The sequence below is a fragment of the Arachis hypogaea genome, chromosome 20 (assembly GCF_003086295.3).
Source record: "Arachis hypogaea cultivar Tifrunner chromosome 20, arahy.Tifrunner.gnm2.J5K5, whole genome shotgun sequence".
Classification (NCBI taxonomy): domain Eukaryota; kingdom Viridiplantae; phylum Streptophyta; class Magnoliopsida; order Fabales; family Fabaceae; genus Arachis; species Arachis hypogaea.
The window spans coordinates 24,597,105-24,610,434 of NC_092055.1; the positions used below are offsets into that span (position 1 = coordinate 24,597,105).

At 31.3% G+C, this 13,330-nt stretch overlaps 1 protein-coding gene across 1 annotated transcript; it reads left to right on the forward strand.

Moving 5' to 3' along the window:
* The first annotated feature begins 2,253 nt into the window (after positions 1–2,253).
* LOC140183004 (uncharacterized) lies at positions 2,254–3,696 on the forward strand. The gene is made up of 3 exons (XM_072230995.1): positions 2,254–2,490; positions 2,689–3,266; positions 3,345–3,696. Exons 1-3 carry the CDS (start codon positions 2,254–2,256, stop codon positions 3,694–3,696), a joined length of 1,167 nt encoding a protein of 388 aa, XP_072087096.1.
* The last annotated feature ends 9,634 nt before the right edge of the window (positions 3,697–13,330 follow it).

Genomic DNA, 13,330 nt, shown 5'->3' on the forward strand with positions numbered 1-13,330 from the left:
ACGCAAGATATCCACTTCTTTATTAAAAAAGAATTGGAAGGAATTATCCCCTTTGTCACTCACGCTAAATCCTTCCGGATTTCCCCATATAGCCTTTAAAGCATTCTCCATGGTTCCAATTGAGAAGGTTTTAGACGCAAAGAGTCTGCCATAGAGACTATTGGAGCAAGCGTTAATACCTTCTAATATGTTTGCCTCTTCCAATAGAATCACATTCCTACCTCCTTTCCGGTTGTCTTTCTCGGTCCGGTTAACTAATATAAATATTTTTATATTTAAACTAACACTAATTAAATTTTTAATTTTTTTATTAAAAATAATGACTCTAATATTTGCAAAATAAAAATCGAGAAGCATCCAACACCAATAGTATTTCTTATTCCTCATATCCATGGCACAATAGTTCTGAGGTAAAGATTGTTATTGCTTCTTCTTAATTAAGGTATGTTGCACTACAATTCCTCCATCCCTTATTCTCTTAATTGGCACATTATTCTTTTGATAATGATTTTCTTCTCTTTTAATCATTTTGATGCCTGTAACAATTAGAGGTCTCAGTCACATTCTGAGTTCTGACATTATGTGATCCAAAATTTCACATTTTTTACATACCTCAAAATCCATAATTTTTATATTTTTTTTTCAATTTTTTTAGTAAAAAAAATGATAGAAAAATATAAAATAGATGGATTCAAATGAAATTACTATATGAAAAATATAAATATTTTTATTTAAAGATTTTATTAAGTATCTGCTAAGATTATTTAAGATTATTAATTTTTTTAATAAATAGAACACATTATATATTAGAAACTTTAGATATTTTCAATTTCTATATTATCTTTCTATGTTTAATACTTCAATAAGTATCCTAAAACTGTGGTGCCTATTAGGGTTTGACCAAGTGCTCTGCTAGGGCGTTCCTCGTGTCATATTGACGGCAGTCGATCACACAAAATTTTCATTCAAAAATTCAAATATTCACTAATCCGATTGAAATGGCAACATCAAATAGGAATCATGATCCATACCAGGCCAACAACGCAGAAGATGAGGAGGATGTTGTGGAATTGGATAAGGAAGACTTCTCTAACGGAGTAAAAGTGTGCTCTAAAAGTTTGTTGGACAGAGTTTTTGCAACAAGGTCATTCTCCATGGGAACTATGGAAAATGCATTGAGAGTAATCTGGAATAGACCTGAGGGCTTTAGGGTTGAAGAAAAAGGAGGCAACCAATTCCAATTCTTCTTCTCTGAGGAGGTGGATGCACTGAGAATTGAGAGGGGTTCCCCATGGTTATTCAAAGATTATATTTTACATGTTAGGAGGTGGACTGAAGCAGATGCATCATCAGAGTTGAAGATAATGCTATTTCTAATGTGGGTTCAATTATGGGGAGTGCCGGAATGCTATAAGACGCTGGACGTGGGAAGGAAGCTAGGAAAGAAATTGGGAGAAGTTCTGGATGTTGGAATGTTTGATGTTCGAGGAAAAGAGTCCAGAATTCTTAAAGCAAAGATTATGATCGATGGAGAAAGGATCGTGCAGGATGGTTTGAAGCTGAAAATCCATGACCAGAAAATGATGAAAATTGGCTTACGATATGAAAGAATCGGAATATTTTGCACGTATTGTGCTCACCTTGGACATGGACCCAAAACATGTGGAGCTCTATTAGAAGATACAGCTGCAAACAACATTAGAGAGGACATGGTGGGGGAGTGGCTCAAGGCGGATCAAGTGGGAAGACGGATTATAGTGAAAGCGGAACAAAATCCAACAGAAAATACAAATCAAGCTAAGACTAACCCTCAACCTCGGAAGAAACCACCACCCTATTGGCTGCTCGATGGATTTGCTAATCTTAGTGTGGTGGAAACAGGAGCAACAACGGGGGAACCACATATTGGGCTGGATAGTGATGAGATGGAGGCCAGCAAAGAGAAAGTTGTGGAAGGGGGAGAGAGTCCAGCAACGCAGGACTTCCCTTTGACCTTGGGTGATATTACTTCGACCCTCAATATCAATCAAGATATTAAGGGTATAGAGGATATTGGGAACGGAAGGAAGAAAACCTTAAAGGTGAAACAATTGGCGAGACAAGGAAATAACGGAGAGAGTTTACTACTTGGAAGGAAACGGAGGAATGAAGAGAAGGAAAATTTGGAACAGAACAAGAGGGTATACGTGGAGACAAATATGGATTGGAATGAGATGGTGGAGGGTGCCAGCCGTCAATGACACCCCGGGAACCATGAGGCTGATTAGTTGGAACTGTCGGGATTTGGGAAGACCCCTGACAGCCCACAATCTTAAAGGGATTACTAAATCCCACTCCCCCAAGCTCGGTTTTCTTTGCGAAACAAAAAATCAAGCTCGAAGTGTAGAACTGAAACTGAGGGCAGCAGGCTTTAGCAACTATTTCATTGTCAACCCGAATGAAACAGCTGGGGGTTTGGCACTTGGTTGGAAGGAGGATGTCACAGTTCAGGTACTACAACATTCATACTACTTCATTGCTGCAAAAGTAGTGGATTCAAGCATAAATATGGAGTGGGGGGTGATTGGAGTTTACCTAAGCACAAACGATCAAATCCGACTTCATCAATTTGAAGAACTTAGCTCAGTTATTCAACAATTTTAGGGGGTAGTAACAATAATGGGAGATTTTAATGCTATTTCATCCCAGAATGAAAAATCAGGAGGCAATTTCAAACTCCAATCGGTAATTGATGCTTTTAATTCCTTTATAGATGCTCACTCTCTTGCTGATTTGGGTATGGTGGGTAGGCCTTTTACCTGGACTAACAGGCACAGAGGAGAGGCTCTCATTCAGGAAAGATTAGACCGTGTGCTTGGGGGAGTTAGTTGGGTGGCTAACTATTCGCATGCTACTGTTTTAAGATTGTCAGAAACTGGTTCAGATCATGCTCCTATCCTACTTGATACTAATCCAGCCAGGGAAAAATCGAAAAAGAGATTTAAATTTCAAGAGAGATGGTGCTCTAGTCCAGAAGTTCGACAAATAATCAATGAAGCTTGGAAGGAAAGAGTTGAAGGTTCAGCCATGTTTGTGTTGGCACAAAAAATTAAAAAATGCCACCATAAATTGGTTCAGTGGCAGCAAATAAGCAACACAAACTCCAAAAGAAGAATTGAACAAATCCAGGGTCAGATTGAAGCTCTTCGAACAGAGGGTAAATTCGGGGGACAAGAATTAATTGAATTAGAAAGGCAGCTAGAAATAGCATTTCATGATGAGGAAATGTATTAGAAAGCCAAGTCCAGGATCAAATGGTTACAAGCGGGTGATCAGAACACGCAATTTTTTCATCAAAAATTCAGAAATAGAACCAGGAGGAACAATATCTGGAAACTAGAAGGAGATAATGGTGAAGTTGCAACCACTAATGCAGGAATAGCCGAGGTGGCAGAGAGTTATTTCAGGGGCTTATTTACTTCTAACTGCCAAGCTAATCCTGAGCCGTATTTTACAGACTTCGAGCCAAAGGTTACAGCTTCCATGAACCGTCGGCTTCGAAGACCAATCACTATAGAGGAGGTCAAGAGAGCTACATTCAGCATTCACCCTCAGAGTGCGCCTGGTGAAGATGGTATGACGGCTAAATTTTTTCAGAATTTCTGGGACATTGTTAATGGAGATGTCTTTAGAGCAGTTCGAAGTTTTTTTTTGTAAATGGAAGAATGCTAAGAAGCCTTAATCACATCCAAATCTGTTTGATTCCAAAGGTTCCAGATGCCAATACTATGAATCAGGTGCGACCTATAAGTCTTTCTTTAGTTATCTATAAAATTATCTCTAAAGTCATGGTGCATAGACTTCAAGGAATGATGCCTAAACTAATAAGCCTTAACCAGAGTGCTTTTATTAAAGGTCGACTTATATCCGATAATATTCTTATTGCCCATGAATACATGCACTATCTGAAAACTAAGCGAAAGGGTGTGGCAGCAGAAATGGCCGTCAAACTTGATATGAGTAAAGCCTATGATAAGGTAGAGTGGCATTTTCTATGGTTTATGCTAAACAAGCTGGGATTTGATGATACTTGGATTAACTGGGTTCGCGAACTAGTAACTATTGTTTCTTATTCCGTCGTTGTGGAAGACCAACCTTTTGGCTTTTTCAAGCCAAATAGAGGTATCCGCCAAGGACACCCTCTATCCCCCTATCTTTTTTTATTTTGTGCAGAAGGACTCTCCTTCTTGCTACACAAGGCAGAACAAAACAGTACTATTCAAAGAATTCAAGTCACTAGGCGATGTCCTAGAGTAAACCATTTATTATTTGTTGACGACTCTATTCTATTTTGTAAAGCTTCTATGGATAGTTGTGATAATATTCTTAATTTACTAGCATCCTATCAGAGCTTCAGTGGGCAGCAAGTTAATTTGGCCAAGTCGGCAATATTTTTTAGTAACAACACCCCAAACCCAATTCGAATTCAATTGGCAGAGGTATTGAACATTAACTATATCGGGGCTCAGGACAAGTATCTTGGTTTACCCTCTATTGTGTCTAAATCTAAAAAGGCAACATTCAGTTTCGTTAAAGAAAAAGTTCGAAACAAGGTTCAAGGGTGGAAGCGCAGCCTCCTCTCGGCAGGGGGAAGACAAGTCCTTCTAAAAGCGGTGGGCGAAGCCATTCCAATCTATACTCTATCCTGTTTCAGACTTCCGGATAGCCTAATCTCAGATATTCATAGCATTCTCACACAGTTTTGGTGGGGACAAAAAGGGAGTCAAAGACGCATGGCTTGGATAAGCTGGAATACGATGACCAGACCGAAGAGGGAAGGAGGATTGAGTTTTAAAGACCTTAAAGCACAAAATCTAGCCTTACTGAAAAAGCAATTTTGGAGGATCCTAACACAACCTAATTCTCTTGTAGCCAAAATACTCAAAGAAAAATACTACAAATATACAGAGGTACTAAAGGAAGAGATAGGAAGCTCACCTTCATGGGGCTGGAGAAGCCTTTTAGAGGGACGCTCTGTAGTTAAAAAAAGAATCACTTGGCGAATTGGCTCGGCCTCTCAGCTGCGTATCTATGAAGACCCTTGGCTTCCTCCTCCGTATCCGTTCACTATCACGCGCAGCCCGCACCATCCAAACCTAGGACAACCTCTTTTCTGGGTGAAAGACCTATTCACAGAGAACCAACAATGGAATCAGACATTGATCCATGAAAATTTTCCGACAGATATTGCTAACAAAATATTAACTCTGAAGATTGAACCTAGAGCTGATGAACTTCAGTGGGTATTGAACAAGGGTGGAAAATATGACACTGCATCAGGCTATTCGGTGGCATACCAATTCAATCACGACCCAATTGAGTTTTGTCCCCAATTGCTGAGACAAAGGGATGTATGGGTTACCTTGTGGAGCTGGCTCTCCCCCACAAAATCAAAATTTTCCTTTGGAAGAGCATCCACCAACGTCTCCCGGTCTGCCACCTCCTTCACCATTGCTTCCCATCAACATCTGGAATCTGCTCGTGTTGTTCAGAAGAAGATGAAACAGTACTTCACTGCTTGGTGACATGCAAATATGCTAAAGAAGTTTGGAATCAAAGCCCACTAGCTTACCTGCTAACAATCTCCCCTTCTAGTACCTTTACCCAATGGTGGATATCATCAATGGAAGTCCTCAAATCTAGCCCCAATCGACAGACTCACTCCCATTTTCTGGCTATTCTTCTCTAGTTCTTGTGGAAGGAACGAAATTCATGAATTTTTAAACACAAACGGAGATCCCGCAGTGAAATCCTCTCTTTAGTTTGCAAGCACCATGATGAACTGCTGCGATCTTCAAACTTCCTTCTTACCTAACTTTGATAATTTTGATATCTATTTCTTGTTTAAAAAATGCTAGTCTTTACCTTCATTTACTGAAGGCTTAGTTGGGTTATAACCCTATCTTCTTTTATTTTGTCCTATTAGTAATGGACAGCTGTACTTTCTTTTCTATTAATGAAAGCTTATATCTTTAGAAAAAAAAAATAAGGATCCTAAAACTATCTTTTAGAAAAATTCTTTATTTTAAATCTTTTAATAATGACTTTAATTAAAAAATTCTTTAGCTAAATTCAAATTAACATTGAATATTATTATTAAAAATTAAAAGATATACTTTGAAAACAGAATATCGTTATTAATCATAAATTAACAACCATTTACCAATTTATTTTACAATTTATTTTATAATATAGTAGTATATATATATAGATTAAGAATTAATCATCATATATTTATATATATTATTTTATATATTTTTAACATATATTTTATATAAGTAGTTAATTTTTTTTATATAGTTAGCATAATTAATGTATTTTTATAAGTAATTTCTTCTGTTAAAATAATAATTTTTAACTTTTAAAATCTAGAAGTAGTTCTCTACGAAATTAAGCAGTAACAACTTTTCTTTTTCGGAAAAAAAAATGTCTCCTTTTAATGAAATAAACTAAATCCAATTAATCTAGGGGCGGAGCTAGATGAAATATTAGAGGAGAACTAAAAATATTTACACAATAAAATAAGACTAAAATAAAATTTTAAGAGAAACTAAACTGAAATTTACATATAATTTACATATAAAAAATTAAAATTAGGAGGACTATAGTCCCCTCTTTATATATGTAGCTTCGCCCTGAATTAATCTACATTTATCAGATAAGATAATAACCATTAAAAACTATTTTAACCCCAAAAAGATAAAATAAAAATCGGTTTCAATATCAATTATTTTCGGTATTTAAATTTAAAGTTAATTCCGATTCCATTCAAATCTCTTTTATATAAGATTCTTCAAGAACTCTTATATTACTATTGCCCTCTTCCAAGTGAATTCACACTATACCATGAAGCCAGAATCGAAAAGAAACCGGGATGACAAGTCTTCATGCTTTGATAATTTTTGGTGAAACGTCAAAAGTTCTATTGTGACTTTTTTTTTTTTTTTTTGCAATAATTATAGTTATTAAAATCGGACCAAATCGAAAAATAAGACTTTATACCGATTTAATCCGATGATTAGATGCATACGAGTGAAAATCGATCGAATTTGGTAAAAGCCGATCCGACCGAACCGCTTGAGTTTCGAAATTTTCTCAAAATGAAAGAAATAGGTTCGAACCCCCTTCTAAAAGAGAGAAATGGTAGTCACAACCATCAAACTATCCTGCTTGTTATTAATAAATGTTCAAATTAAAATATATATAGATATCTTCACAGTAAATAATTTACTTGTATTTAATTTATTTTAATTTTAGTTATAAACTCATTTATTCTTAAATTAATTATATTTTTATTTAATAATAATTATAAATTCATTTATTTTTTTATAATTATATAATATTTTTTAATATTATTTTTTAATAAATACTTATAGTATATAATAATATAATAATTATAAACTAATTAATAAATTATTCAAATTCAAAAATAATAGTTATTGTAATATAAAAACAAAATAAAAATATTTATGATAAAGTAAAATTAACAAAATACTTATCGTTTCTATTTCATATTATTTTAGAATAGTTAAATATTTTTAAAATATTAATGAAAATATGTATTTTAAATTTTTGTCTATGTTTTATTTTTTATTTATATATGACCGGATCAATCGGTTCAACTAGTAACTTACTGATTAAACTAATAATCCAATGACATAGTAGTCTGATCGGTTCGATCACAGATCTGATTTTGACAACTATGGCTATAACAGATTGCTATTATTTTAGTTGTTTATTGAAGGCATTGAATTGCATAGAGAAAAAGAACATGACCCGTTTGATCCGGATTGGGAGAATTCAAAAGATAAAAAAAAAAAGAGCGAATGCTACTGTGTAGATATTAAATTTTTTCTACATGTATAGATAAACAGGTGTCAAAATTTTAAAGTGTTGTGGCATGTGAATTGCTACAATATCTAATGTCTATGAAGCACGGACACTTTGCTGAGTTATCGTGTCGGACATATTTCGGACACGACACTCACCGACATTCGTCCGATACGCGTGTCTGCCGTGTCCAAGTGTCTTAATAAAAAATAAAAAATTCTTCTCCGAACATGCGTAGACACACCTAAATACTATCACGTGTCTGCGTGTCCAGTCTTATTCTTAACATATATTCTTAAAATAAATTTAGATATAGTATATATTATTATTTATTAAAACAAAAAATATTTTAAATACTTAATATAATTAAAATAAGACATTAAAAATAATTAAAAATTTTAATTTATATTTTAATATCAATAAAATATTAAAATATCATTACAATTTATCTAAAAAATACTTTATATTTTATATATATGCATGTCCCCGTATCATGTAAAATTTTAAAATTCGCGTGTCGTCCGTGTCGTGTCGTGTCCCGTGTCTGTGTCAATGTCCGTGCATCATTGTAATGTACTCTGAAAAGTCACACTCACACGTTCATATTTCTTTATAGTAATAGAACTCACATTCTTAAAAATTTGTTTTTTCTTGGCGCCATATTTAACTTTGCTTATTGTTAATTATCAGCTAACAAAAATTAATCATTAAGATTAGTAAAAAAAAATAAATATTCCTAAATTGTATTTTTGTTTTTTTATTGTCGTTATTTTTTATTTCTTTAGTAATTAATTAATAAAAGCATTCCTCTAAAAAAATTCACTTGGTAGAGGCACAAATATTTTTTTAAAATAATGAAATCACTCTTATATAATTTCTAACAAAATAACTAATTAAACATTTTAATGTACATGTATTTATACTGAAAAAAAATAATTAAAATTATGTCTAAAAATTATCTACTAAATCACTTTATACTATTTTAATATGTATAATAATATTACATAAAAAGATGAAAATAAATAAACGATATATAAGTATATTATTTTAACTAATTTAAAAAAACTATTTAATATTTTATATATTATCTCGATTAATTTTTAATAAATAATAACATATATTATATCTAAATTTATTTTAAAAATATATGTTAAGAATAAAATTAGACACGTTGACATGTGGTGGTATTTAGGTGTGTACAAGTGTGTTCGGAGAAGAATTTTTTATTTTTTATTAAGACACGGTTGGACACACGCGTATCGGACGAGACGAGTATTGGTAAGTGTCGTATCCAAAATGTGTCCGACACACGAACATGGTAAATAATTAGCTATTATTATTATTATTATTATTATTATTATTATTATTATTATAGCAAAAAAACTAATATTAATAGCAAAAAAACATAAAAAAAAGACACGACATCTTTTCATAATCATCTAATTAAAGTATGTTAAATTACTCAAAAATCTTTGTTATTAAATAACTAACTAATACTATAAACATCAAAATGTCCTTACTCGCTACTGTAATTATTTTCTACAAAAACAAATTCTTGAATTTGTGTGGCTCCCAATGCTGCTGAAAATATTGTCTTTGATTTTCGTTCATCGTAGCAAACTGTATTATAAGTTTGACACCTGTTATCTATGTGTAAAAATAATTTAACATCTATATGCTAGCATTTGCCAAAAAAAAATGAGAAGAAGGAAAAAATTTTAATAAAGTTCATGTCTGTAAAATCAAACAAGCTTCTTAAAAAAATTGTAAGAATAATAAATAGAACAAAAAAGGAGCAAATTTCAGATAATGAATTTGGTTTAGAAGAATTTTTGGATACTGCAGGAGATAGAAGCTTTCGTCTTAGTACGCGGATTTATATTAAAAGTAATAAGAATTCTCCTTAGAAAGAACTAAATGTATATAAATTTGAGGAAAAATTATCTAAATAAATTGAAATACAACAAAAATTATCAATCACAACTTTCTGCAACTAGTAATCTGAATAAACTTTTTTACAATTTTATATAAATCGTTATAGAATTTAGCGCTTTACGGGATACAAAGAAACCGTGGTAACCTAGTGCGGAATAAGAAGAGAAGTTGATAGACTAAAAAATGTTACACACTATAACGGCTGTAGGAGGGAAGAGAAGTTGATTGACTAAAAAATGTTACACACTATAACGGCTGTAGGAGGGAGCCACGGATTATACATAGTATATGGTAGTGGAGACCAAATGTGAAGTAATTGAGTGCCATTTTTTTTTAAAATAAAAGGTGAATAAGCTCTAAATTAAAAAATTAATATATTTTATTTTGTCAAACTATTACATTTTCTTATATCTTAATATAAAAAAATAAAAAATAAAAAACATTAATTTGATTGTTATATCAAAATAAAATCATTTAAAAAGTTTATACAATTTTTTTATCAAAATAAAACTATTTATAATAGGATTTTTTTTATATGTTACCATTTTATTTTTATTATTAAATTTATACTTACATTGTGTGTAGTATAAAATCTCAATTTTAATTCTATTTTTTTTATAGATGATTTTGTTTTTATATAGTTTACTATTTTTTTTATAGTACAACAAGTTCTAGACCCCAACAAAATATACATGACACATATTTTATATTTGTTTTCTATTTTTACCTATCATATCATATACAATAAAATACTAAACACTAACTATACAATAATTTTTTCACCTACCATATCATACACAACAAAATATTTTTACTTTGTATTAATTTTTTTACACTACCAGTGTATGTGAAACGAATCCTAAATCATCATTTAAATGAGATAATTAAGTTTAAAATATAATTTCATTATTCTCTCCTTGATACAATATAATAATTACATAGAATTGTGAAAAAGTTTATTTAAGTAACGAGTTACAGAAAGTTGTAATAATAATTTTGGTTATATTTCAATTTATTTAGGTAACTTGCCTTAAATTCGACTTATAAGATTATAATATTATGTATTGTCTTACAACAATAGATATTTTTTTCCTAATTTAAATACTAGTGTCTTCAAAAATTAGAGTGTTCATCCAAATTAGAGTAAAGTGAAAATAAACTTTTAGGAATTTACATTTTGAATAGATTAGCCTTTAAAAAGAAAATATTAATAAAATTTTCTAACAAGTTACTTTAAATTAAGATCTTTTAGTCACCAAAAAAAAAATTAAGATCTTTTACTCTAATCATAGAGACTAATTAAAAGGTATTGTGTTTATAATTTATATCTACTATTTTAAAAAAAATTATGGGTATTTTTTTAAATAATTAATTTATCCAAAATATAAATCTTTAAAGATTTATTTATCATTTTACTCTCCAAATTAATATATCTCTTGTTTATAGAATAGCTAAAAAAAGAAATGAATTAAAAAAATATTAGAAATTCTAATTTATTCTCTTAATTATTTTTCTAAATTATAAATAAAAATTTTAAATTTTTTTATCTGTTTTATATTTAAAAAAACATATACAATTAATTTTTTATATATTTAAATATTATAAAAATAAATTAGTATTCCCAATTATAAATGATCACCTAATAAAAAAAAAATCACAATACAGATTGTAATAAGTCTTATAGAGGCTGAAATTTTTGGGAGCCTTGTGCCAAAAAACTGAAAAACTCATGAGAAATGTGGCAAAATACATTGATCAGGGTATCTCTTTAAAGTTAAGTATGGGTTTCTATAAATACTTATAAATCAACCTTAACCTCTTGTTTTGGTTATGAAATAAACGCAAATGATTAAAAAAAAATAGAAATATAGGAGTTATAATTTTAATTTAATTCTTAAAATTTTTTTATTGTAATTTTAAATGATATTTTACAAAATTTTACTAAGTTTAATAATTTTATAATTTAAATTTTAACATAATTTCATATTTTACGTAACAATTTTATAATTTAAATTTAATATAATTTTATATTTTACGTATTTAATTTACTCATTCAGTGTTATATAAAATCAGTTTTTAAACGCTAATGAGTTATAGCTCAAATGACATAGTCTCTCCATACTCAATTAAAAGATTGGGGGTTCGAGTCTCATATCTTTGGTAAAAAAAATTAGTTTTTAAACTTCACCAACGGTCTTTTTCCCTCTAAAACTAAATACACACAGCCTTTAGAATTGGTATTCTCAAATTTGTGGGATCTTTCTTCCCAACCTAGTAAATCTGACTTTAGGTACTATGCATGCTTCATTGATGCAAGCGATTCGAGCGATGAAGATGGAATGATCGGAGCGTGGTTCTCAAGAGTCCAAAGAGAATGAGGCACTGGTAGAGTAGTTTGAGCGAGGAAAAGCTAGTTCTTTTAGCTCTTCTTATGGATTCTCAACTCAGCTTTGTATTCGATTAATTATTACTAGGTTCGTTATAGCTTATGTTGTTTCTATTAATTATTTGTATCACTTGAATAGTTACGGGTTGATTTTATTTACGGAAAGATAATATTTGATTTGCATATATAACAGAAAATATAAAGACAGTCACAGTAGAATTAATTTAAACCAAAAAACAAATTAAAAAATTTGATTTTTTTTATTTCTTTAACCGGAATTAGAAAAGGTTCCATTATTATAAATCACATTCATTTAAGAATTTGAGTTATAATTACTAAATTGCCATGGACTCTAGGTTTAGGGTGAAGACTTTTGCTCTTTAAAGTTTAAACCCAAAAATGAGTAATGAATCATAAGTCATGGCTAATTTTTTTGCATACGATGGAAGATTTGGTGTAACGCCCGGTTATGGAGCTTATAGGTGTATAACACAAGTGTGACAGCGGTTAGATAATGGAGGAAAATCAGACGATCCGATTTCTTGCAGGTGTGAGGGGGCACAAATCGGACCGTCCGATTTGTGCGTGGTAGATGCTGTGTGCAAAGAAGTCGAACTATGCAATTTGTTGCATGGGGAGGAGTTTTTTTTGCCACACCAAATCGGACCGACCGATTTGAGGGCTCCATTCAAAAAAATTCGCAGAGCCCAGCGATTTCTGGGTTTCAAATTTTTTTGGGCATGCTGTTTAGTAATCGGACTGTCCGATTTTTTAGTTCAAAAAACTTCAATGGCCATGCATGCGGTCGGATGCTCCGATTTGAGTGTGATACCTACCCAAGCTGACCAGCCCATTTCATTTTTTTCTTCTCCGGTGCTACAAGTCTCTAAATCTCTTCTCTGTAGATCTCTTCTTCTTCTTTGTAGATCTGTTCTTCTCTATTATCATGGATGATAGAGTAAGATTAAAAGTGTATTATCATGGCCAAATTTTATTACAAATATCGGAAGGAGTAAAATTTGTGTGTGAAAATCTGTTGGATATTATTATTCCATTCACACTGTCATTTGAAGAATTAAAAGGTGTCATTTGTGAGAAGATATATTCTGAAATATCTAGGAGAGTGTCGTGTATTCTGTA

Coding starts and splice junctions, on each gene's coding strand:
- LOC140183004 (XM_072230995.1), top strand. CDS start 2,254: ATGAGGCTGATTAGTTGGAACTGTCGGGATTTGGGAAGACCCCTGACA. Junction 2,491..2,688: donor AGGAGGATGTCACAGTTCAG/GTACTACAACAT, acceptor ATTTCATCCCAG/AATGAAAAATCAGGAGGCAA. Junction 3,267..3,344: donor GCATTTCATGATGAGGAAAT/GTATTAGAAAGC, acceptor TCAAAAATTCAG/AAATAGAACCAGGAGGAACA.